The 27,367-nt window shown below is 38.3% G+C and overlaps 1 protein-coding gene and 1 pseudogene across 1 annotated transcript in view; one reads left to right on the top strand and one right to left on the bottom strand.

Moving 5' to 3' along the window:
• LOC148728369 (uncharacterized) overlaps positions 1–17,062 on the bottom strand; it is a 39,926-nt gene extending 22,864 nt beyond the window's left edge. The window contains exons 1-22 of the mRNA XM_088724949.1: positions 16,946–17,062; positions 13,572–13,610; positions 13,179–13,310; positions 12,512–12,756; positions 11,991–12,075; positions 11,443–11,596; positions 10,934–11,127; positions 10,298–10,597; positions 9,398–9,697; positions 8,820–8,973; positions 8,176–8,372; positions 7,002–7,292; positions 6,617–6,809; positions 5,297–5,895; positions 4,888–5,019; positions 4,142–4,377; positions 3,471–3,555; positions 2,649–2,780; positions 2,158–2,390; positions 1,671–1,755; positions 1,068–1,224; positions 366–562 (exon numbers count right to left, since the gene is read on the bottom strand). Of these exons, the coding sequence (XP_088581075.1) occupies positions 366–562; positions 1,068–1,224; positions 1,671–1,755; positions 2,158–2,390; positions 2,649–2,780; positions 3,471–3,555; positions 4,142–4,377; positions 4,888–5,019; positions 5,297–5,895; positions 6,617–6,809; positions 7,002–7,292; positions 8,176–8,372; positions 8,820–8,973; positions 9,398–9,697; positions 10,298–10,597; positions 10,934–11,127; positions 11,443–11,596; positions 11,991–12,075; positions 12,512–12,756; positions 13,179–13,310; positions 13,572–13,610; positions 16,946–17,000 (4,195 nt within the window). The 5' untranslated portion in view covers positions 17,001–17,062. The remainder of the gene's footprint in view (positions 1–365; positions 563–1,067; positions 1,225–1,670; positions 1,756–2,157; positions 2,391–2,648; positions 2,781–3,470; positions 3,556–4,141; positions 4,378–4,887; positions 5,020–5,296; positions 5,896–6,616; positions 6,810–7,001; positions 7,293–8,175; positions 8,373–8,819; positions 8,974–9,397; positions 9,698–10,297; positions 10,598–10,933; positions 11,128–11,442; positions 11,597–11,990; positions 12,076–12,511; positions 12,757–13,178; positions 13,311–13,571; positions 13,611–16,945) is intronic.
• A 9,164-nt stretch (positions 17,063–26,226) lies between these two features.
• LOC148728368 (uncharacterized) lies at positions 26,227–27,119 on the top strand (annotated as a pseudogene).
• Positions 27,120–27,367: the final 248 nt, after the last annotated feature.

The following is a 27,367-nucleotide window of genomic DNA, read 5'->3' as shown; positions in this document are numbered from 1 at the left end:
TGAATATGTTAGGTTTCTCCTTGGTTTTGCTTCGTTTGTTTGTTTTAAGCAATCACATTAAGGTTAAATCGATCTCTTAATATGATAACCTTTCAAAAAGACCTGAAGATAAACAATCGCTTCCTGGTGACCAAAATTCACGGCTTTTTCGAAAAGGTACGTCAATATTAATCGATACGTAGCTTTTTTTTCGGGAATAAAAGGGAATAAAATACATCGCCCAAAATTTAGATAAATAATCAAACAATTTACGTTGACCAAACTTCCAAATAGTTCCTCTATTTCTATCGATTTATAGATTTTCCTGGATTAAAAGCGAGTAAGCGAAAAAGAAGATAAATATTGAAGCGAAGATCGAATCATACCGGAATTATGTCCTTGTTTTGAGATTATGTACTGAATGTTAACCGCGCTCCATCTATACTGTAGGGAAATGTCAACTGTTATGTGGTTTGAGAAACCAAAGGGAATTTCCAGTGAAGTGCCGTACGGAAGCGAAGACTGACAGCCCCCTTGGTTAAACAGTTCAGTTCCATCTTCATGAAAGATCTTGACATGCTCGCTATAAAGTTAACAATAAGGTAACAAAGTAAACAAGATGTCGTGAGAGAGGAAATTCCTAACAAATACTCACCTAATCTACATGAATTCCTTTGTAAAGGGACTCTGTTCCTGCATTTATGCATTGTTCCAGGCTTATTTTCATTTGAGATAAATTTACAACGGACTAAAAATTATAAATTCATTTCATACTTTGAAACGCAGACTTTAGCCTTCTATAGGTGTTAAATAACTTAATAAGTTAATTGCGCAAGTGTGACTGGAAGGGCCATACATTGTTGACTCAGATCATTTCTGGTTAAAATACTCCTTTTTATAAAATTGATATCTTCTTTAATATTTACTTCAGCTGGGGCTGGAAATCGATTATGAAGAAGTCTTGTCTTCTGCTCCAGTTTCTACTGATGCGACATTTGTGATTTTGTTCGTTTAAATTCATTTAAATCATCTATGCGTGTACGTATGTAACAAATGCAACAAAATACTGATAACACGAATGATAATACCTGCAATATCTTAGGTATACTCTTTGAAGAGACAGCGATGCATATGATTGTCTTAACCCGGCGTTACCAATTGTCCAAATGCAATTCGTCTCATCTTCGTTCCCAGTGTTAGCAAGGTGCACCACTCCGGAAGATTTGTTTAAAACACCGCCACAACCTAAACAGTATTAAAATGCGTTATTCTCGTCTAACATTTAATCTTAACTCAGTTATTGAAATGTACTGGCATCTGGTAGAGTGGCAGTGATCAGCCATTTTCGCACTCGGGCCAAGAAGCCCACATTGCAAGAGAAATAACTCGGTTGTCACTTTGTGATTTGACCTAAAGCATTGTCCCCTAAGATGACTGTGATGGGCTGGTTTATCAACAACCAATCCCTGATTTTCTGAACAATTTGCTGGTTTTCAAGCATACCAGATGGAGTTTTACTCTTTATTTGGCAGCATCATTGACTTTTTGGGGATTCCTATAAGTGAGTCTGTCCTACACCAGATACTTATCTACTCCCTCACACTTATTTACCTTTTTCATATATATTTTTCTAAATCAAACGATGAGTTTTAGTAGATTCTGCACGATTCTGTCTTCTATGCAAGCCGTACCTGGGCAATTTCCATCGCTTATTGAGACATCATCAATGGCGATATCACTTGAGACAGAAGTCCCTATAATCCCCTCAAATGTCAACTAAAGAGGCAGACACAACAGTAAAAAAAAAAGTTAAAAGAAAAAAGAAAAATAAAGTTAAAATAATTGAAATTAAAACTATCACACATGGGAATTTCGAATTTTTCCTTTCGTTTCATAAAAAAAGCTATTAGACTGATAGGAAACCATTGCAAAAATATGCTTTGTCACTCTCTATCATGATTTACCTGTATATATACGTGTATATATCTACTAGCGTATAATGAAATTAAATGATTTCTACTGAACAGGTAGTGATTACAAATTATCCTTAGGCTAGTTTATCTAGGTGCACGACATCTGAAGATTAAAGCTGGTCGGATTTCTTTTGGCGCAAACGCAAATTATGGAAATGCATCTTTAGATGGAAATAATCTATCGAGTTAAAACGTGTTAACTTACAACATCGCTCAAGTGCAAAGTTTTGGTCACTTTCTTCCAATAGAAACCCTGGTTTCCTGACTTGGTAAATATTTTGTTATTTCCATTAAAGACATTTAGCGTCCCCATTGTTGATCCATACATGTGATAGTAGAAAATAAGACAAGAAGATGATCTTCCGCTAGGCACTGAAAGTTCGAGCTTTGCATTATCACCCCTCAACTGATATGAGGCTTCAGTATACATATACATTCCTGTGAATAATAAAAAAAGAAGGGATATACCCAGGTTTTTGTTACTTCTTGTTGATGCTTGAGGAAAGTCAAAATATTTTGGAATTAATTGGAAAGATGTTTTGAAAATGGTTTGGAAGGGAGAAATCGGTCCTTAGAGGCGCAACTGGCGTGCAATAATTTGTGATCGTGCTGGATCTAAAGATATTTGTCTTTTCTGAGAATGGTGATTGCAAGTGACTAGTTGTAAATCAAATTTCCTAATTAAAGCTTGCAAACCTGTTCCACTCCGATCTGATGAAGGCCCCGTGCCTGATGATGGCGTGTAACCAGAACCAAGCCTCCAGTCAAATACATCTGACTTGGATTGGCTCCACCAAAGGCACAATCCATTGTCAAAACTACATGAAACTGGAAGAAAAAGGTAACAAGAGACAATTATTCGCCAACAGACGAAGGGAAAATTTTTTATTAATACCTGAGACGAAGTTGTTTAACAATATTTATGGAGCTTCAGGTGAATAGCTGATTTCGAAACAACTCCTCAGGCACTTTGGAATTCTGTTGAAAATTCGCTTTGTTGTTGAAAAAATTATGTTACAATTCTTTTGATTACTCGTATCGAGATAACTAGCCATTCTGTATATAGATATAATTCAGCAGGTTTATTCAATTCAATCAGCAAAAACGTCACATCTCTCTTTTGAAAAGGTTCACGCTGAACTTAGTAGCTCCCCGGAATTGAATTTATCCAATCCTCTTTACCACTTGCTTGGTGACGTTGACAAAACGCGAAGCAGCCATTTTGAAACTAAGCACCCCTACTCAGTATAATCACCTTGCGCGAGTTGATAGCGAGATATGACCCAATCCTTGACCGGTCAAAGTGCACACATTTCTATAATCACAGGAACACTTAGAAAATCATGGCTCCTCAGGCTTCAATGTGTATGTATGTGACGATCAAGATTCCTCACTTAGCTGACAAAAAGGTCTAATTTGAGAATTCTTGTCGTCAGGGATTCCTTGCAAAAATTCTTGTAAATCAAGATAAAACAAACAAGCTGAACTAAAACCAGCCTAAATGATTACACCAATTACCTGGGCAGTTTCCTTCGGTAATCAGTACTTGATCAATGGCGATATCACTCGTATAAGAACCCCCCCGTACTCCTTCGAATGTAATCTAAAGGAAGGCGAAACAAACATTCACCAAACAGCATTCATATTTATGATAAAAAATAGTTACAATTTTTCAAATGAAAATCCCTTAGGTATTTACCATTAATTAGATGTCAGCTATGTTTAGAAGGGTGATTCAAGAAAAGAAAAACTCGGTTACTGCAGTCACACATTTCTTAGCAACGGAAGTCGAGAGAAGATGAATGGAAAATTTTATACAATGACTTCTTGTATCTATCCTCTCTTTCCTTTTCAACTTACCACTTTAAAGTGGCAAAGTTCCTTTTCACCATCTTACCTCTGGGAAAAGGATTGAGAAATCTTTGAAGATAGAACTCAGAACTTCTTAAATTGGAATTTGTCGTCATCAAATGTTATGTTATTCCTTTCTCTCCAAGTAATTTTTCCCCTGACAGTGAGTGCTGGATCCCGTCGTTGACACGATATCTATTTTATGGCCGTTTGGTTTTCTGGCTTGCAATTAAAATGTTTTGTGATAACTCGTTGTTTAGATTTGATCCTTTTATCACTATTCTTAAGAAGGAGTACAAATAAACCAGAAAACGCTTTGCAAACCAGACATCACTTGCCTCGGTATCAAGGTGTAAGCTTTTTTCCACCATCACCCATCTGTTTCCCTGATTTCCTGACATGTTAAATACTCTGTCATTACCACTGTAGACATTAAGACTTCCTGCGGAAGCGCCATACATATGATAGTAGAATGAAAGACACGCTTTTTTCCCTTTATTTGGGACTGTTACCACGATCTGTGCCTTCTCTCCAGTTTTTCTTGGTGAGGACGCCTCGATGTACAAATAATTTCCTAAAGCAGCAATAGGAACCGAAAAGACATATTGAATATCAAAAATGATGAAGATTAATGCAACATCTCTTTTTTTCAAACAGTAGAAAAGAAGAAACACATGCCAGAGACATGCGACATATTGCATGTACACTTCATCATTTTCGCTTTCGCTTGTATTAAGATGAAAGAGATCTATCGTGAAAAGCAAGGCCTGGCAAGTGTTATGTTAAATCACAAAAAAGCACATGAACGATGTCGAATACAATTATGTAGACAATTAATTAATGCTAATGAGACCCACTCGAGGTTCCTTGATGCTGTACAGGGTGCCTTCTAGCGGCATCAATGGTAAGTGCAATCTACAGCTTTTTCTTTCAGCAGTTTTTTTCTTTTAAAACAAGTTTGAACGTCGAAAATCGATTTTAACGAAACTATGCAATCCGAAAGGAAATCAACTTTTGTAGTAAAATATAATTATTGAACTATAATGCTACAAATAAATTATTTATTTTCAAGGTTATGTCTAACCTGATCCTCCCTGACCAGAGCTGGGACCTGTCGAAGAGGAAGGCGTCGATCCTGATCCAATCGTCCAATCAAAATCATCCGAAGAGGACTGGCTCCATCCAGAACAAAAACCACTATCAAAGCTGCACCAAACTAGCACAATTGGAGAAAATGATGGAGATTGTTCACGTCAAGTAAGCAATTTTTATTTTCAATTGTCTCTTTCCGTCAAAAATTCAAAACCTTTTAACAAAACTGTGGATAATGGAAGCAGCCTCGTAGAGAAAGGTCAATTAAATGTGAGGGTTACCATCGCCTACACAGTTTGCGTAAAGCTCTCCTTTTTCAATTCAAAATACATTGATTTCAAACTTTTGAAATTGTGTTTCCTTAGAAAATGAATGATCGACAGCAGACACGCAATACTTACCTAAAGAAACCGATGATTGATTGTGCGGCAGTATTGAAGTTGGTGGAACCACCTTATACATATTGGCCCGGACCCAAGAATCCAAGGCCCGCACTTTGGCGTAGACTCCATACTTATAAGCTTGAGCGCATCCGTGCCCCCAGCTGGTGATACCCTCAAGATGCCAGGTGCCATTGAACTCACATACCAGCGGTCCACCACTATCGCCTTGACAGGTGTCAATTCCCCCTTGATCCAGGCCAGCACAGAGCATTGAATCGTCGATTTTTCCAGGATAAACATTTGAACAACGTTGTTTGGACACCAGCGGCACAGACGCTTGCATTAGGGTATTCGGTTGGTATCCTGCTGAGTACAAATCTCCCCAACCTGTTATCCAGCACGTTTCATTTAAGTCCACGGGTAGAATATTTTTTATATCTGGCAAGCAGACTAGTCCGACGCCTACTCCAAGCACAGCAGGTTTTTCGAGTTTTAGAATAGCGATATCGTTACTGTATGTGTAGGGATTTTGATAGTTCTCGTGGACTATGATTTTGGAGACGGTGATGTCTTGTTCGGTCCCAACGCTTCCACTGGTTCTGTAATGGGCTCCCACCCTGCACGTAGGAAACGGAAAATTAGTCAAGCCTATTGTTTATCATTAGCTAAGGTTTATGCTTCATCACGCCTTTTATTTTATGCCGCTTTCGAACCCCTGATACGATCACCCAAGGACACAACGAAGTGTCTATGGTTATTAGAGGGGTTCCCATTTCAAAGAGGCTACAAAGATGATAGTACTCTCTAGAATGTTCTTGATCAATCCTTCAAAAAGTCTACATTTTTCTATTCAGCTCTCTCAAAAGATGTTTTTTTAAAGAAAACGAGTAGTATTAAGCTTTATGTAGGCGTAAGGGGATTGGGACATTAATTTTCCTATGGATACATATGTACAAAATGATAAAATCATGATAATTAATCAATTATAATAATTTTCTAATTCATAAGGCTTCGGTTTGGTTAGTGAATAGTTGAGGAAGCATACCCGGTTCTCCTCACTGGATTACGGATGATTGAGGGTAAGGGAATGTATTTTTTTTTGTATTATTTATTGCAATAAAGTTCGGGTATACGCGCGCTGTCATTGGTTTAAAGTGCGTGCTCTATCAGAGCATAGAGCATGGAGCTGGGTTAAAGCTGTCACGCCATCTGTACTCAAGAAGTGGTGAGAAACATTCGACCACGTCTTGTGCTTCTCCCTACACCTTCTCTAGCCGCTTCTTTCGTGCTTTGCAACACAACGGAACACAGTCAAAGCTTCACTATTTGTTAACTTACTTTATTTTGAGGTTACTTGCGGATTTCCGTTGAACGCAGTGAGCTGCCGTGATTACCCAGTATGGATCCACTAGTGATCCGCCACAGAATTGTTTTCTATACTCTATCAGCATCACCTGCCAAGGCCAGCTGTTTATAGTCGCAACTGTGCCACCGACGATGCGCGTCGAACTGGGTCGAGCTCCGCATAACACTAGGGATAGGGTAAAGGAAAAAATAATAGTTTATCATGATTGCTTTAACATATTTTGGACTATTTAAGCGGCAGTGAAGACTTTGAATAGTCTTTTAAGGCGCTAAGGCATGGCAATGGAAATTCCCTGGTGTTTACTTGGCCAGGAAGCCTGCCTCACGTAGACGTGAAGTTTACCAAAATATCCCATACCTTTCGAAGTTGTAAGAAAGCTATGTGAACTCATATAGGGCTGCCCCTTGGTATCAACTCCATAAACGACCACACGATACTTTGTAGAAGGTTTCAGTCGCTTTATGACTGACGTTGTGGTATTTCCTGGAACAGTATGGACATCCAGCGGAAAGCCATCCAGACTTTTAACCTCAATGATATAAAAATTTGCTTGGTGATTTACGTTGGCATCGAGGCTTGTCCACTGAAGTGTGGCACCAGATGAGTCAGGATTTGATACAGATATGTTCCATCCGGAGACGACAACGGCTACGAAAGAAAGGCTTATCAATCTCAACGATTATCATCCTGCTGCATTGACACTCTAGTGTTCTCCTCTATTATTGTTCGCACCTCGCAGATTTATCTATTCTCACTGGGGTAGAATTTCCATTCTTATTACCCAAACAACGACAGTAGCAGTAGTAAAGGTAGTAGTAGAAGGTCTATTAGTGGTGTTTTAGTGGTTGTAAGAAAAATAATATTTATAGCAGAAGTAGGGGTAATAGTGGCAGTGGTAGTAGAAGTAGTAGTAGTAGTAGTAGTAGTAGTAGTAGTAGTAGTAGTAGTATTAGTAGTAGTAGTAGAAGTAGTAGTAGTATTAGTAGTAGTAGTAGTAGTAGTAGTAGTAGTAGTAGTAGTTGTAGTAGCAGTAGTAGTAGTAGTAACAGCAGCAGCAGTAGTAGTAGTAGTAGTAGTAGTAGTATTAGTAGTAGTAGTAGTAGTAATAGTAGTAGTAGTAGTAGTAGTAGTAGTAGTAGCAGTAGTAGTAGTAGTAACAGCAGCAGCAGTAGTAGTAGTAGTAGTAGTAGTAGTAGTAGTATTAGTAGTAGTAGTAGTAATAGTAGTAGTAGTAGTAGTAGTAGTAGTAGTAGTAGTAGTAGTAGTAGTAATGGTAGTAGCGTAACCAAAAGTAGTAGTAGTGGTGACCGATTCCCACAAGAGAATTCACAAAAACAGCAGCCAGAGTAGAGGTGTAACGCTGCATCAGTATTCAGCAATTGGAAAGAGCGCAAAATGAGTCAAGACGGTGGGAAACTTTAGATTTAGGAGTGGAAGGGAGTAATAAGAAAACGAATAAAACAAACATATTTTTATCTTGAAAAGTGGGTAAGAAAGAAAAAAAACTATGTGGCTGATAAAATAAACTTACCTGAGGTTAGGCTCTGCCTTACAATGGCGTACTCTATTTTGATACTGCTGCTTGAACTGCTTGCGGACACTTGAATTGATATGTTATTGGATGAGCCAAAATGCACATCAAAGAGGATTTCTGGAGCAAATTGTTCCTTGCAGCCATTATGATATAAAACATCGGTGTCGTTTCCATCGATAATCTTTACGTAATCGCTAAAACATTCGAAAGAAATCATTAAAAAGATTAGTGAAGATGCTTAGGGGAAAAACCTTACATTTCTCCCAACGTTCATCTGAAATGGTGCCTTTTGGGTTTGTAAGCTTACTATTCATCTGATTTATTTTTGGAAAGAGGAAAAGACCAGATTCTAATAAAAGTTTGTTGTTTGTGAACAATTTAGTGGACAAACAAATGGTTAATGAATAAAAATACAATGTGCATGAAATGGTGGAAATTACAAAAATAACAGCGAAAGACTGAAAGAAAGAAAATCGAACCGACGAATAATTCAGGAAAGCTTTAATAATAACACAATTGGTTATAGTAAAATAAAAACCGAATACATGTAAATAATGTACTGTTTTCAAAATGAAAGGATTCATGTTAAACAACGTATCAGCTTTTCCTGAAAAATATTTAAAGAAACCTATTCTGTGTACCTGCAGTATCTGAGATTTATTTCTTGCACAGATACTATGGCTATGGCTTCAGGTATACCACCACTCTTGATGCTTAAATAACAGCGGAGATAATAGTAGTTGTTTGGTGAATATTTTATTTCTCCAAAAGCTTCTCGTAAAGTTTGAGAACAACCTAGTATTGGAGAGACAAGAGGCAATAAGAGATTATTCCTGCTCACATTATGAATCATTTTCGAGTATATAAAAAACTTGTTTTGCTTTTCTTTCTGGGTCTGAGCTACAAGAAGCCTTGATTAAATAGTTATTAATCGTTAAAAGCTGGAGATCCCTTTTCAGTGGGGTTATGTACGTTCAGGCTAAAATAGTTTCTACGGTTGTACAATATAAGCTTCACCTTGTTTTGTCCAAGGCCCAAGGCATTTGGTTTTGGATTACTCCAGTCAGCATGGAATAAATTATGCTAACTGAAAAAATTTGACTCTCAGCAAAAAATTCCTTTTCATGTATAATTTAAAAAGTATAAGACCTACTATTCATTCAGAAAATGCTAAAAATAATACTTTGCTCTTCCATGTAACACAAATGAATTATCTCACCCGTTGTCCCGTAAGTATAGTATGACATCGGTCCACGTCCCTTGGATGTGAAGGCTGCCACTGCAACACGATATCTTTCAGCCGGTTTCAGTCCTTTCAACACTAATTGCGTTGGATAAGGACGACTTGTATTGATAGTTTTATGCGGGGAATACCAATCGTTGTATTCTCTATAGTATGTGGTGTAGCCCAATATCTTTCCATTTGCATAGATCTGAGATAGGGAATTCCATTCCACTAGCAGGTCAGTTGTATAGTCTACGCTTGTCACTCGTACGCCACTTGGCGCTCTACTCGGGACTGAATAAAAGAATAAATATGCGTTGATTACCAAGTATGAGGTCAAGATGGCTGTATATTGGCGGGGTTCTTTTTATGCGTTTTATTTTTTTTAATGGACCGAGAAGAAGTAATCCTGAGCGAGTAAGATGGCCCTATCTTTCCCACGGGAGCTTCCAGCTATTTAATAATAAAAATTGAAATTGTTCGTATAGGGTTATGATCGCATATGTTAGGACGTCTTAGTTGGGGGTCGGAATATACCTCAACCGATAATGGAAAAAAGTCCTTTCTAATTAGATAGTGACAGCAACTTATTTAATGAGGAGGTCATCGCTTTTCAGGAGTAACCTCTCTAATGACATTTGAGCACATGCGTACCTATATCCCTTGTATCAGGTTCGTAAGACGATATTTTACTGCACTTTTAGTTTTACAAGTCGACGATATGACAACCGAGGGTAGAACTTTTTCATGCCCAGCCTTTAAAATTTTAAAGATAACAAGCAACTTTCTTATACTTAGCATGTTAGTTGATACACAACAAAGGTATGTGATACTGGCGTCACTGCACCGGTCGTTACATTAGGTAGCTAGTTGCTTCTCCTCCAGCTTACTTACATCCTTCTTCGGTGATGGTGACAAAAACTTCACTTTTAAAAGGTGAGCCACTGCTATCCACGAATATGACGTAAATGCTGTATTCCGTGTAGATGTCAAGCTTTGTTATCTCGGATGATGTTGTGTATCCAGGTAGTAATATTCTCTTGGATACGCTGCTACCGTTCATCAGTCTTTCAGCAATGGCGACGTAGAAACTTTTTCCATAGCTGAACAAATTAACTGGGTTATTCCACACTACTCGAATACTTGCGGTGGTTTTGTTCGGGACAGTTAGGTTCCAGTTAGCCAGCGGTCGAGCTACAAATAATTGCAGTCGTGGGTTAATGAAACACTCAATCAGTATTTATCTATCGGAAGATGTCACCATCCTCTTTGCTCAGTCCTAAAATGGCGTGCATCTCTCGTTTGCCAAGCCTGTTTGCTTAGAAAAATCAATTTTTTAAAGATTGCTGATGCAAGAGAACTTGTGAGACAACTTATGATCGTTGTTGACATCATAGGGAAAAGATGAGTATTTTGTAAACTGTCTCCTATCTTTTAAAACTAATGGACGTATATGATTGTAAAACTGAAATCGCAGTTGCATCGATGAAATGGGATATAATGTTTTACTTTTTCATCATTTTTACTCACCTGAATCCAAACCTTGATTCACAATACCGTAGTCAATTTTGAAATAACTCCAACTATAAGCGAGTGAAGCTTGAATCGTAATATTTCCGGAAGATCCAAATGAAATTTCTTGGAAACGTTTCTTCAACGACAAATCCCATCTATCTATGGACAGAACCTCTGTTCCATTTCCATCAAACACTTTGACATATTCGCTAAGGGACAACATACAGACCGTGAAAGCATGCACATATAGAAGTTTTTCATTCGTAACATGTAGAGACTCTATTCAGTTTTGCTTAGACTAGAGGCCTCGAGTAGCCAGAGTAGAAAAGAAACGTGCGAACATAATTGCTGTCAATCGAAAGCTCTGATTTAGTCTGAACCGCATGCCACATTAAGGCACATCAAAACCGGTCAGACGCTTAACCAGATCTGACATTGTATAGACCTGTATGTTCATATTGTTGCCATTAATTGTAGACTTTTTAAGACAAACTTGAAAGAAGTAACATGAATGTCGAACCTACCTGTAGTAGCCAAAGTACGCTTGATGGATCGAAATAACAGCAAATTTTTTACCAATACCACCGTTTCTGATCACCCATTTACAGTAAGGGTCAAATTTTTTCGTGTATTTTATGTCCAGTCTTCCAAAAGATTGGTTCAAGATCTCCTTGCATTCTGAAAAATTGATAAACATCGGTAGTAGTATAAAGTTCCACATTTCAAAATGTCTCGAACTAGATTTTGAAGGCATACACTGGTGGGTAAGTTTCAGATGCCATGATTATAGTTATTTTCCTGAACAAACATAGATCTTCGAACCATAATGTAACCGCCATCAAAGTATACATTTTAGACAGACAAAAACCTGTGTGGATGACTCAGATGTTCTTTCAACACATTCATGCTCTAGTCGAGTTAGGAAACACTTTCATAAGTATCTTAAACTAAGTGACTTAGAAGGCACGTCACTATTGTAAAATTATTTTTAAAAACTTGAGGCTCTCGTTCTCTTTTTCTTGATGAATGAAAAATGACTGCAAGACAACATTTCAGTGTACTCCATGTTTACCTTGGCAAATTCCAGGCACAAGGGATACGTCATCAATAGCAATGTCACCCGTGAAGGAAGTTCCTGCGATTCCCTCGAACTTGATCTAAAAGACAAGAGGAATTTGGGTTATACTTAAAATCCAGTAGTGGTCTGAGGTTTTGATAATAACTTATATGCTTGACGTACTTTGTCATGCTGATCACTAAATAAATAATGCAAGATTCCTTTCAACCTTTCACTTGTCTCTATATGTTTCCGTAACTTACGTCTGCGTTTCATTGGAATTTTGGCCTAAACAGCGGAGGGCGTGGGTTTTACACGCGTCGCAACACCATTGAGGGTTTTCTCGAAGGCTAGCGTTTCCGTAAAGCACGTGATGCAAATAAATCCAATTTAAGTCGATCACGAATGAAAAGGTTATGAAACCAGGAAAGAAAAGTGCCATAGTTTATGTGTTTATAAACGTGATATTTTCCTAAACATACATATAGAAATGAGCCTTAATTACGCTTAAAATCTTGAGGGGAAAGACAACTTACTGTATTTTGTAAAGTCGTTATACTAATCTTTGCCCTCAACCATTGATTTCCCTGGTTTCCTGATTTCGTGAACACTTTAGTTCCTCCATTGAAGACATTTAGGGAATTAACTGTTTTTCCGTACATGTGATAATAAAACGATAGGCAAGATGATTTCCCCTCATCGTTACTCGGTACAGAGTATTCAAGTATGGCATTGTCCCCAAGCTTCCGAGGTAGCGATGTCTCTATATACATATACTTCCCTATAGGAAAACGTTAAAACGATAGATTAAGGTCCGTTTTCACGTACCATAGAGACACAAATAAAATTTGTATTTAGTCATGTGCTGTTTTGGAGGAAAGAAAAAACGTCAGTACTAGAATCATCAACCTTTTGCACTGCAATGCATCCGTTATCCATTTGTAACAAAAGTAAACCTACTTTTTCACTGGTCTTTGAAGATATTTTTATATTTTTAAAACTCACTCTAGAATATTCGAATGCAGCCATTTCACACAGTTGGAGACTCACACCACAATATTTTGTCCCGAATCTTGCTCAGGAGTGTGAGTCAAATAGAGAACTTGCAATTGGATTCTACAAAAACGAGCATTCATATTCAGCGTTCGATTGATCACTCAGCAGAACGTTTGAGGTAGAAAGGCGAAGGACGAACGTGCTTACCAAATCCTCCATGGCCAGAGGATGGTCCTGTACTGTACGAAGGAGTGGAACCGTGCTGGTTAGTCCAATCAAAATCATCCTGGTTATAAACGTGTGTCCAGCCATGACACAAACCATGGTTGAAGTTACAACCTAGAGACGTAAAATAAAAGCTATTCATATTTATGCAAGAAATAGCAGCTTAATCCCCAACTAAATGTTGTATTAGATAACGGGTTGGCCCTCTAAGTGCCTAATGCAATAAAAGCTTCTCCTTCGAGAAGATAGTGGAACGAACAAACACAAACAGTACAAAAATGAAACAAATATGAATTTATATAGCTTCCATTCAGCTGAAAACGTTAGCTTTCAAGATGCATAAAGGCAGTTTTTATTTGAGAGGTGTCTACTTACTGTGTTGAGCGCCAGTCAGCAGGGCACAAGATATCAAAACTACGAAGGAAAAAATTCAAACAAATCGGTTACCTCGATGAACGTTCAGTCATTTGCGTCATCGGCATTAAAAACAAATCAGCATTAAAATATAAGATCCGTTGATTACGTTAAGAAAAGACGCCTGCCTGACAGTATCACGTCATCTTCAAAGTTGAATTTTATTAGTGTCATTTCTCAGATTGTTGGTCCATCATTGCATCAGATCATTTTTACAGTCACATTGCGAAGGGATTTGAATGTTGGAGCTCCAATCTTAGAGCGCCCTACTCTCTTATTATCTGGCCGCAATGAAAGGCCGTCAGCAATGCAGAAAATTAGTTGTCGAAGCGTATTTTTTGACTCTCAAAGGTTTATCTGACTACCGCGATTCACCCTCGTTTTCATCAAAATTTAACCTCTGCTGTAACAATACAGCAAAACAAAGCATATTCAATAAAACATTAATTTTACAAAGACAGAATTTTACCCTTAACATTCTCTTAAGCGAAAACTCGGATTTAGGAATCAAGCTTTGAATGTTCTTCTTGATTCCAGACAATTTCCAGAAAATTAAACATGGAAAATATCATTTCAAATGTTGCAGCTGAAAAACGGCTAGAAATATATAGGTAAGCCATGTGCCTCACAAAAGCTAGAGAAGGTTCCGCATTGTTTTCCCAGACGTGCAGAAGACAACCACAGAGCTGATTGTCGCAACGCCTATGGAGCAACATGTCCACACATGCAATGACTCAGCCGCCAAGATAGGTCATTTGATAAATAATCATCTAAAGCGGGCTTTGCGAATAAAATTCTAAGGGTTCTAAAAAAATGTAAATATGCTCTATCCTTTCTTCAGCTTCAAAAGGAAAGCAATATCAATGATTTCTATTGCGTGCGATGAGCGAGAAATTAGCAGTGCAGGGCGGAAGTTATAGAGAAGTCACCCATGACAAGTCGGTGTCATTGTCTACCTACAGTAAATTTCATTTATTATCCAACTGTGCTTCGTAGAGAACAAGTAACGTGGGAAACGAGTACAATATCACGCGATATTTTTACTCCAGAAATACCCGCGAAATTCGCCCGCACTGAAACAACAATTTGGCGTGCTGGATAATAAATCTCTTATTAGCCGTTTTGTTGCGTAGTATCGCTAGGTATTTTTACTCGTTGTTTATATTTTGATGAGCCCTGCGGGCTCGTCTAAATACGGGAGCTCTTATCAAAGATAGAATCTAAATATTTAAGAACATCTACACTATGACAAGTGACAAACATTCTTCCCCAACACAACACCGTGCACTGTTTGCCGTAAAACCCTTGTGTCTATACTTAAGACAGAAACCTTGCTAGTTATTATTGCACTTACTCTATTGATTGAGACCTTAAATGATTTATAGAATTTTAAGCTCAAAATCGAATCAAATAATGTACATTATGAATTCGAAGGGGAGACGAGGAAAGCATTCTCTAAAATAAAATTGCAGGGCTTAACTACATGTTATCGCCTCCAGCCAGGTTTGAAATGGGTAAAGTTGACTGAGCATTAATTCCCGAGCATTACAATCTATCATAATCAATGCAAACTCACTTCATAGGGTCAGTTTTCAGCTGACTAAACATCGTACATGAGTAAGTGTGAAGTTTTTCTATACAGAACTGCAATAATATCAATCATACAAAATTCAATATCAGACTTATTTAAACCAGTTTCTCTTGAGTCTGTTTTGCACATGTAGCAACAATTTCAACTAATTCCACTGATTTATTCGTGTTTTTCTCGTTGCCATGTTCCCACCAATCACGTAGCTCCTTTTTCTGCCTTTAAAAGCACACACAACCCACAATTCCCCTATTCGCTCCGACGAAGGGCTAACGCTCGAAACGTCAGCTTTTATAATCGTAACGGTGGCCAATTTACCATTTCAGCTTTGTTGATATATTCAAATAATTTCAACGACAGTTTATTATATATAACAGAAAAATTGTCGAAAGAATGCTATATCCAGGCTTTTGTCATTTAGTCCTTACAGTGCCACTTAATGTCGAAAATCATCGGCGTCTTTCTGCTGTACTTGAAATGAGGAAGTGTAATCTGCAAAGACTTCGTTTTTCTTTCGTCCAATGACAAATGTCACTTTGATTGCACGAGAACCAGAGTTTGTCAGAGTTTGTCTTGATGAATAAAGGTTTTGATAACTAATCTGTTTAATCAAGTCTCGAGTAAACTGACTAGTTATTGGTAAAATTGGAAACTCACTGCTTGTTACGACGCAGAAAATGGAAGAGGACATGGTCTTTCCTAAGCCCACCCTCACACGTTCTAGTTAGTTCGTCTCATAACTAATGTCAAACGCTGAAGACTACACCCCACTTGACCGAGTGAATAGTTTTTGTGCTCCCGTATCAGTTGAGATGACGTGGTATTTTAAATAAACCAATAGAAACTACTCAAACCAAATATGCTGACAATCACGACCAGACATGCAAATGAACTATCAGTTGTGTTAATGAGTCACAGATGTGGCCACAGAGTTACCTACTTTTCCCAAAGCATGTAGAAATCACGTCAAACAGAGTTCCCGTAGAGTGCTATTGACAGCATGATTGAAAAAGCATTATCAGATATAGTGACGTGCCACTCAAAGTTTTTTTTTTTTTGCTTTTTTATTTTTTATCTAAATCACTTGCATTTCCTGAGACAAGTCAGCAGTTTATGTTTCGATCTCAGCGCACGACATGTAAAGATCGTTTTGACGCGAGATAGTAAAAATAGTAGCCAAGGGATTTAAGATACGTCATTTTCATGAACGCTCATGGTGGCATTCGTAAAGGATCCCAGTCTAGTTAAAACCCTTTTAAAGTATGGGCTGTCAAACATGGTAACCTCAATTACTCTTTCATTCCGATGAGCAGCATCTGTGTCGATTGCGTTACGTTTCTTGTGATTCTTGGCAGGACACCTTATCTGCACCCAAACCGCGCTAACAAACACCATTCACACGAAAACTTTCTTATCCATAACAGGCGATGTAACATAATATCACTAGGGTAAAAGTGAGGGAAGAGTTTTAGAAATATCCGAAATAAAATTTGTTAGCATTATACAAGGATATGAGATTGCGCGATTTGCTTCAAGTTGGTATGGTAAACGTTCAAAGCTTAGCTAGTTCGTCACGTAGACTAAACTTTGGAGCCTGCATGACACTAGCGCTTATAAATCATTTTCGGTGTGCGCAGTCAACGGCTGCTGTTTACAATATATGGACGCAATATTTGTGAAAGAACCTTACTTGTAGAGGTACACGTCTATGAAAGCCGTTCCCGTCATTTATAGACTTTAGACTTACCGGTTTTAACAGCACAGGTGTAAATAAGCAAAAGGCCCTTAGATGGACACATCATCAAACTCCAAACAAGAGAATATTATAACTGTATTCTCTTGTCACCAAACTAGCGCGCCTTTACGGTAGGTTTAAGACAAGGGCTACTAAATAGTATTTCAATAAAACAAATCCATTCATTACGTCAGAGAAAGTGCCAAAGCGAGTAGCTTTTGGGCCAATAACGATCAATTAAAAAAAAAACACCATGGCAACGTATTAAACCGATCTCGACATTAGGGGAAGTAGATGTTCAAGGATGCGAACCTTTTTCTTAACTTGGCTATTTCAAAAGAGCCAAATACCTCGAGGGTGACACTGGGATTTTCGGTTTTTGCGGTTTTGGCTATTTTTCGGATATTTTTTTCGATTTTGTGCCCTGAAAAACTTAGGTTTTTTAGACTTTCAAAAGCTAAAAAGAAGAAACTAGTTGGCAATTTCTAAAGCAGCATTTTATCGTTCCAATATAGAATGTTACCATTTCAATATCCAGAATGACTATTTCTACCACTCGTGGTACTGAAAGTTAAGAGCCCATTTAACTGACCAACCGGAAAAATCTGTTCGAAATTTTGGAACAAGGATCAAAAGGAAAAAATTGCAGGTGGATTTGGGATTTGGAGTACATCAGAGTAGGCTCAGTACTTAAAAACAAGTTTTCGGTTGATGCTGCGTTTCTGTCGCCTCTTCAATCATTGCTTCAGCAAAGCTTTGTTGCCTAGTGTTTGGAAATACTGTGGTACACAGTATTACGTTGGATTTCCTCTTACAGAACAAATGATTTTAAGCTTACATTTCGATGATGCATCAACAAGACAAAGCCTTTAAAACACTTCTTCTGACGTCATCTTCATCTTTCTGCGATTTCCCACAAAAAGTAAAAATTCTTAAGCATTAGGAAAGAAGTGCTCATGCGTATCTTAAATTGCAGTGTCATACCTGACCCTCGCATGTTAGAAGCGTTTAACCCAGCAAATACTTTTTTTATAATGATGACGATGATTTTTTTATAAATTAAGGAAGCTTCTCAAACCAAAGTGAACAGAACAGGTGGAATAAAAGTAAAGGGTTTTCTTAAAAACATTGAAAATACGAAATATCGTAATCTTCTTGTAATTGTACTAGTTTGCTAAAACTGTTCAGGGTGCTCCTTTGAATAACACTACATGCGCACATATGTCTAATGCAACAAATAAGGAACAAATGTGCTCCAGTCAACTGCAACTCGGTAATGAAAGAGGAAGTCATTGGCTTTTAGATCTATTATAGCTATGTGTTGCGTAAAATAATCGCATCAAATATCGGCTTGTGTACAACCTGACGTGCGCCAGGAACGTGATGTTTTTCATCATCTTTTAAATGCTGAAGAACGAGCTGGAAGCTTGACTTAACTATAACAATTGTATATATCTCACAGTGCCCTCACAAGAAGTTCTTTACAATTTATGATGAGCGATACTTGTATTTCGACCAGTATCCAATAGACTCCCCGTATTTTTACTAAGAAACGTGCAATAAATGAACAAAGCGTTGTATGACGTCATGCACGGTTGGAGCTTTTCTTGGTCTCGGGGCCGGAAGTTGTAGACTAGTCATCCTTGACATTTCAATAAGCACCCTTAGTGAAACACACACAAAACCAATAGGGAACTGTTGTAAGACGTAACTATTAATTTTTAAAATCCTGTATGGTAAATTACGAGATAAAGATCAATTGTTCTCCTCAACTGTAGTAGCATACTATGAAATATATAACAACGCTGGCAATCTAGCTGGGGGATACCTCAACGTATGGATTAATAGACCTCCGTTGACTTAGATTTTTGTTGTGTATTCCTATAAAAAAAGGCACCCCAAGAAACATTGTAGTTTGTCAAAATTCTACATCTCAGGAGGACTACCTGAAAAGTTGAAAAGCCAACCTACTCTTAAGTTTATATTTTCATTAATAGTTTTTGTGTATATCTGTTGAAAGGGAGTATAGCATAGTATATCTAGATTTAAAATTTTTGACCAAACAACTGACGATGACATTTATTTAACCAACCAGAGACGTAATGAAATAAGGTTTTGAGCTGATGTTGTCAATGACTTTCATGAAAAGATCCTTTAAGGGAAATAATTTGGATATATCAACAAAGTTGAAATGGTAAATTGGCCACCGTAAGGGTTACAAAATCTGACTTTTCGAGCGTTAGCCCTTCGTCATTCGCTCCGACGAAGGGCTAACGCTCGAAACGTCAGCTTTTGTAACCGTTACGGTGGCCAATTTACCTTTTCAACTTTGTTGATATATCCAAATTATTTCGTAACTCCCATCGACGCAGCCCCAAACAGTTTCTTTCGAAACTACCAGCCTTTAAGGGAAATGTTATGAAAAAAAACCTAGGGCAGGTTGGCCAACTTTATGCCGGTGGCACTACGATAAAACAGGCTTGACTATTGCGTGATAGAAGCTGAATAGAAAGTCCAATAGTAGCTAATATGCGTGTACAGGAAAGCTCTGGCTGCTAAATTCCTGTAGCTTTGATGCTTGGGACTTTTGAAACCAGCAAAAAACATAGCTAGAATGCAAAATCGCGAAACAGTATTCTTCAATGTGAACATAGCTCGGATACTTATTTCATAGCTTCGCTCGCCGAATCTTTCATTTAAATCTACATGACTGTGGTTACACGTGAACCTAGTCGAAGTATGATCTAACTCTCCAACAAATCCTGAATGAAAGGAAAATGAGAGGAAAATCTAGACTAGAATACTCGCATGGGACTCAGATAGCATCGAGTTTCAAGTCTTACTGCGTGTTAGAAACTGGTAGGGATTGCTACTTTTACAAGTTATACGAGTGCAAAAGATCTTCAGACAAAACTGCCGAAAAAATTCGGTGAGGCAAGAGGTTCAAACAGGTTCCATTCTTCTCAGTGCCTATGTTGACGATTGATTCCAAGGGTATTCCAAATCATCAGCATAAAGAAAACTTATTTTTGTAACATAATTATCTCTGGACATCCCCTAACCTGCTTCGTTTAAGACGCAAATACATGGACGATAGAAATAGCCACTGGAAAGTCATGCTTTACTTGAGTCGGTAAACTGTGCGTTATATAATCTATGGAAAATTCATTGAACGCGCCTCTGAGGCTGGCAAAATTCCGTAGTGGTAAATGAGCATGTTACTTTGACATGGGTATTACCTAAAAGGGTACAATGGTATATATGGCTCTACCGAGGAACTGAAAGAAACCCTGTATTTTTTCTAAGTTTCTATCATCACGAGCCATGCACGACGGTTAGCTACAGGCTTGTTCTACTTCAACTCCTATCACACGACATTCAATTTAGCGTCTTAAATCAGCAGCCAAAAAAAAAACAATTCAGGGTAATATGTAGCACATGGTGTATGAGGAGAATAAAAAATGTCAGATATCGGTCTAGGCTTGTTTTAAGTACACCTGATGTAACATCCAAACGATCTCAATTGTCCTTTAAACCTTTACTGCGAATGTTCCAACTCACCATTTGTCAGAGTTAGAAGTGTCAACCACAGATTCATCCTCTCGGTAACCTTTTTGCCAACGTTGGATCAAGATCAAGAGGAGGCTTTTTAGGTTTAAAATCTCACTCCGTTGTCTTTTTAGCTAGCAGACCAAGAAGATGCCGGCTCAATATAACCGAGCTATCTTTTGAATATTCACTCGATGTAATGCGCATATTTTTATGGCGTGATCAGAAATGTAAATACTTTGGAACAACGTGATAGAATAATATATTTACAAACACAAAGAAAGGTTTCGTAATTATACATGAATATGTAATCTCATATTAATCTAAAAGCATGCTGCAATTGTACACTTCCGTCAGTTTCATGAGTTACTTTGAAAGTTCTGTTCGTTTTCTTTTGGCTAGGTAAATCAGAAAAGTATTATTGAACAATTTTTTAATTTAATGAATATTATTACAATCAATTTGTGGTCTCGATGCAGTTTTGAATGATTTAAGATATTAGTTCCAAAAACCGTTTCATTTGACAAATGTGCTAGCTTCTAAACTGATATAGCATTTTTTTCAAGTAGAGCTTGACACCCGTATTTAATTTTTCCTCTATAAATTTTAATCGACTCAAAAAGTGATAAAAAGACCAAAGTTCCAAAACAGTGCTCATTTCAATGTATGCTGTAGTTGTACAGTTTAAACACGGAAAAATAACTAATCGCTTGGCTAGTGGCTGTGATGGTTTTCTCTCGTTAACTGAGAACGGGACATTTATTTATTAACGGTTTGCTTCATTCATTCTTTAATAATTTGGCAATTGTTTGCCAAAGGCAAAGTCGTCGAGAGAAGGGATTACTCAACATTATTATCCAACTGCACTCTGTAAAATACAAATAATGCCCAAGACGGGTACAAATATCACGCTGTATTTGTACTCCATATAACCGGTTAGATAGGATTTCTCGCATCGCGCAAGCGACGAATTGGAGTGAAGTTACAAAAAGAAAAAAAATGGCTGACAATAAATTATTTTTCGGATGACGAAGAGTGGGAATGGCTGGCGAAGATTGATCCAAGTTTATTAGATAAATCGAATGAAGAAAACTGCAGTTAGACGGCAATGAAATTTCATCATTTGTTGAAGGAAATAGAAACAGCAATATGACAACGCGCCAATTCCGTTCCTCTTCGCATACTTCTGTCATGCACTCCGAATGAATAAATATCCGCAAAATTCGCCCGCACTGAAATAAAAACTTAGCGTGTTGGATGATAAATAACTTATGAGATGTTTGGGTGAGTCGTATTGCTAAGTATTTTTACTCGTTATTGTTATTGTTATTATGAAACGCCCTACGGGCTCGTGAAAATACGGCACAAGTCGTAAAAAAGTACTCAGAGATATTACACAACAAAACTTCTAATAAGATATATGTGTTATTAATCAAGCGTGAGGTCGATATGGCTGGATATTGGCCGAGTCATTTTTTTGCATTTCTATGGACCGAGACGAAGTCGAGGTCCATAAAAAGGTGAAAAAAGAAAACCGAATTTCGCCTTATTAGAATTAAGAATGACTTGTTTACTTCGAGAGCCAGGAAAGAAAGTTAACTGTGTTTGTAGCACAACAAACTCACGAAAGTGGTTTCTGTTTTCTTTGTTTTCACTATCTTCTGGCGCTTTTTGCGTTTCCATCGCCAAAAATTGCCCAAGAATTACGAACGTATTTCTAATTCTAACACACGACCACCATAGTGGGAGACCTCATGAAATAGCACAGTGCATGCGCAAGATCATTGCTTAGTTGCATCGTTGGCAAGATCACTTCTTGAGACTGGTTTACGCATTTTACATCAAAGGATTCCGCTTGTATCGCAAGGATCGTAACCGTTTTGGGGGTGGAGTGTTCATTTACGTTAGGAGAGGGCTGATTGTGAATAGAATACATGACTTGGAGGGTCATGAAGTTGAATAGATTTCGCTGTGTGTGCAAACGTCCAGCAGAACAAAAAAGATACTTGTTACCGGAATGTACAGACCACCTGGCTTGCTGAAAACTACATGGGAACACTAAATTAACAACATTCTTCTCCGGTCAACTCAACGTTACGAAAGTATTCTGTTAATAGGACACCTAAACTGCGACCTCTCCCGGCCTGACAAGGGTGCTAAAGAGGGCAAAACTCTTATAGATTTGATGGATGTTTATGGTCTAACCAACTTGACTAGAGTACCAACTTGTGTAGTGGTGGAATCCAGCTCACTCATTCATGTAATTCTTACGAACAAGCCACGCTCTGTTCTTACTTCAGGAGTTTTTTTATGTTAGCCTGAGTGATCATAGTCTTATTTACGCTGTTTTAAGGTTAGTGTCCAAGATTCAGTCCTGGAGCAGTTCTAAAGCGCCACTTCAAGCATTATGACCCAGGACTGTTCTCAGCTGACATTGCCACAGTCCCCTTCCATGTTGCAGATATTTTTGATGACCCCGACGACATTTGTTTGGCTTGGGGAAAATTGTTATCCGACGCCCTGGACGTTCATGCTCCAGTGAAAAGATCCATATCTAAGCGTCAACATGTGCCATTTATGACACCTGAACTTCTTGTCTCCATTCGTCACCGTAACAAGCTAAGAAAATTATTCTTTGAGACCAAGGATCCTGGGGACTGGGAGAAATACAGACTACAGCGAAATCTTACTTCATCTTTAAGACGTAGGGAGATTTCAAACTATCTACGGTCAAGAGCAGACAGTGCCAAAGGTGATCCATAACAATTCTGGCATACAATTAAGCCCTTCATGCATTGTAAACTAAATAACAATGAAGGGTCTTTTCATCTTAAGGAGAATGGCGTACTAGTGACTGACAAGAAAGAAGTCGCTGAGATCTTCAACAACTATTTTTCTGTTATTCAAAATGTGGGTGATGAGCATAATAGTAATTCTAATGTTGCCAATAAAGCTACTGGTCATGATTAAATTCCTGCTCGTGTCTTACGGGATGGAGCTTCAGTTTTGGCTGCTCCTGTTGCACATCTGGTGAACACTGTTATTGATAATGCTTGTGTCTCTGCCGATTGGAAAATGGCGGAGATTTGTCTTATCTTCAAGAGAGATAATCCAAATATAGACCTGTATCCATCCTAGTATTGCTGGACAAGGTTTTTGAAAGATGTGTGCAGAAGCAGCTTGTTCACTACTTCGACCTGCATTTGTCTAAGTTCTTGTCGGCATATAGAAAAGGTTACAGTTCCGAGTTCGTGTTGTTAAATCTTATCGAGGACTGGAAAGGAGCTCTTGATAAGAAATTTGTAGTAGGGTCTCTTTGAATGGCCTTAAGTAAAGCTTTTGATTTGGTACCACACGACTTGTTACTTGCGAAGCTCTCTGCTTATGGCGTTTCTACCCATAGTTTAAACTTACTGAAGAGCTATTTAACAAATCGCAGGCAATGGTGTGGGTTCGAGTAGAGGACGTTACAAGTGATATATCATATGTAAATAGTGGCATTCCCCAAGGCTCTGTTTTGGGCCCCTTATTGTTTAATATCTTAATAAATGACTTATTTTATTTTATCAAAGAGGCGAAGTTGTCCAACTATGCGGATGATAATCAGCTGTATTTTGCTGATACTGATCCAGCTGTTGTCGAACATGTTGTCAATAAAGAACTTGTGGTTGAGTGTCAGTAGTTTCGTAACAACAAGATGATCTTTAACCCTGAAAAATGGAAGGCGATGGTTTTCTCACGAAAACCAATCGTCAAGTTATCACTATTTGCTGAAGGTGTTGCATTACCACTATTTGATACAATAGATCTATTTGGGCTAACATTGGACAATTCCCTGAATTTTGGGAAACGCATCACCAAAATAAGTAAGAAAGTTGGAAAGCAGCTTGATGTTCTTTGTAGACTAAAGAATATCTTATCGTTTCGGACCAAACTCCTAATTCTTTTATAATGTCTCATTTTAATTACTGTTCGTCCATATGGCATCACTGTTTAAAGTCTGACAGTAAGAAACTGGATATGTTGTATGACCGAGCACTTCGTTATTTGTACAGGAATGAGTCTTCATAAACTAGCACTCTGTGTGATCGCATTGGTCACAGTCTTGTGGATCGACGTATCCGGAACTTGTTAATTATTGTATTCAAGTCAATGAACAATCACTCCCACCGACGCAGCCCCAAACAGTTTCTTTCGAAACTACCAGCCTTTAAGGGAAATGTTATGAAAAAAAACCTAGGGCAGGTTGGCCAACTTTATGCCGGTGGCACTACGATAAAACAGGCTTGACTATTGCGTGGTAGAAGCTAAATAGAAAGTCCAATAGTAGCTAATATGCGTGTACAAGAAAGCTCTGGCTGCTAAATTCCTGTAGCTTTGATGCTTAGGACTTTTGAAACCAGCAAAAAACATAGCTAGAATGCAAAATCGCGAAACAGCATTCTTCAATGTTAACATAGCTCGGATACTTATTTCATAGCTTCGCTCGCCGAATCTTTCATTTAAATCTACATGACTGTGGTTACACGTGAACCTAGTCGAAGTATGATCTAACTCTCCAACAAATCCTGAATGAAAGGAAAATGAGAGGAAAATCTAGACTAGAATACTCGCATGGGACTCAGATAGCATCGAGTTTCAAGTCTTACTGCGTGTTAGAAACTGGTAGGGATTGCTACTTCTACAAGTTATACGAGTGCAAAAGATCTTCAGACAAAACTGCCGAGAAAATTCGGTGAGGCAAAAGGTTCAAACGAGTTCCATCCTTCTCAGTGCATATGTCGACGATTAATTCCAAGGGTATTCGAGATCATCAGCATAAAGAAAACTTATTTTTGTAACATAATTATCTCTGGACATCCCCTAACCGGCTTCGTTTAAGACGCAAATACATGGACGATAGAAATAGCCACTGGCAAGTCATGCTTTACTTGAGTCGGTAAACTGTGCGTTATATAATCTATGGAAAATTCATTGAACGCGCCTCTCGTATTGGTCACAGTCTTGTGGATCGACGTATCCAGAACTTGTTAACTATTGTATTCAAGTCAATGAACAATTATCCACCTGAATATCTGAGAGACCTATTTAGGTTAAGAGTCAACATCAAAAACCTGAGAGGGGTTAACAAGTTGCAAGTACCGAAACCCAATACGACTCGTTTTGGCAAGAACTCAGTAAAGTACTTGGCGGCTTTTACATGGAACGATATCTCTGATTCTTTGAGATCCATGAGCACTTTTTCAACCTTTAAAAAAGCAGTTCGACAGCTAAGGTTTCAGCTAATTCTCTATATTATCTTTCTAGCAATTATCTTGTCATTGATTAAATTTTATCTATTTAGTAACTGAATTTAATTTAGTAATTGATCATCATCTATTTAGTAATTAGGCTTTTTTATTGCAAAATAGCTGTCATGTTTTTTTTAAGATTTAGTCTGTAAATAAGTTTTAAGGTCTGTTTTCTTAGCTTATTAGCATATTTTCCTTGCTAGGGGTCCAACCAACCCCATCAACCCGAGGTTAAATAAAGTTTCATTCATTCATTCATTTATTCAAACCTCGAATACGCCGTCAAAACAGTCAACGTAGTTGGCAGTATCAGAAATCAACCGTTGCCGGGTTGTTTCCTACTTGCACTTCAAGGAAGCTGAGGTCAGACGATTTCCCGCCGAAACGAGCATGTCTGACACCGAGCAAGACACCAACGCTCCAGGTCCTTCAGGTCCTCCAGATACGGGTACAATGTTTGCTGCTCTCTTACAGAAGATGAATAAGATGAATAAAAACATACTGAGCATCAGCGAGCCGGTGGACTTTGTTGAAGAATCCTCAGAAAGGGAAAACGTCGAGTCAAATGACACTGAGTCATTGAACGAGCGAGTGGCACATCTGACAGCTAACACGCCAACAAAACCAAGTATTCTAGTTGACATAGTTCGAGACCTAGACACCAGTGAGAAAACTGGCCCAGCTGCCAGCGAGGATCTGGCAGGCATTGCAAAGTCTCTGTTGAAAGAAAAGTTTCCGAGGCGAAAATCCAGATAAAGGTCGACCTTTACCCTCGACCACAAAACGTGACGGATCTGAGGACGCCACGTGTGAATCCTCTCATTTAGAATCAAATATGTGTTTCGTCCAGGACAAACGACCCAAAAATCATAGAATACACTTGTGGCAGGCCTTGTTGTCATGGTGAAAGCCACAGGCCTGATTCTACTATCTGAGCTCAAGGATAACAAAGAACTGATCAAGCTTATGACTGACAGCATGGCGCTCACGATTCAAAGTCATCACGACTTGGATACTGCTCGCTGTCGAGCGGTGAAAAATTATCTTTATTAGGACTATGCTGCGTTGTGCAGCAGTTCACCAGTTGACCAAGCATCAGAGTATCTCTTCGGAGATCTATCGAAGTAAGCCAAGGATATTACAGACGCTAACAAACTTATTAGGGAAGTTCGCCCTTCATCCTCCACACTAGTACTGTGTAGCTATAAGCGACATAAGCGAATCTTTAGTGTTTGAAAGCCTACGGAAACAACCGTTATGCTCCCTATTGTGGAAAGAATGATATTTTGTCAAAGGGCAGCTCCCCTCGAAGCAGGAAAAAAGAGGGGAACACAAACAAACAATGACTACTGAGGTAAGCAGCACACTTAGAAAGTTTATGCTCTACTGGCGTAAGAGAACAAGCGACACAAACATCTTAGGCTATGTTTCTGGCGTAAAATTTTCATTTTAAGAAAACCTTTCGCCTGTACAAACACGTTACTGACCTATTGTTTTCAAGAGTCAAGGACAAATTGTTCAAAAAGAAATTGCAGCCCTCCTTTTTAAAGGGGGTAATTCGACTATCATATCACGCACCGGGTGAATTCATATC

The sequence above is a fragment of the Stylophora pistillata genome, chromosome 6 (genome assembly GCF_964205215.1).
Source record: "Stylophora pistillata chromosome 6, jaStyPist1.2, whole genome shotgun sequence".
Taxonomy (NCBI): Eukaryota; Metazoa; Cnidaria; class Anthozoa; order Scleractinia; family Pocilloporidae; genus Stylophora; species Stylophora pistillata.
This window is presented reverse-complemented; position numbering and strand designations above follow the sequence as displayed.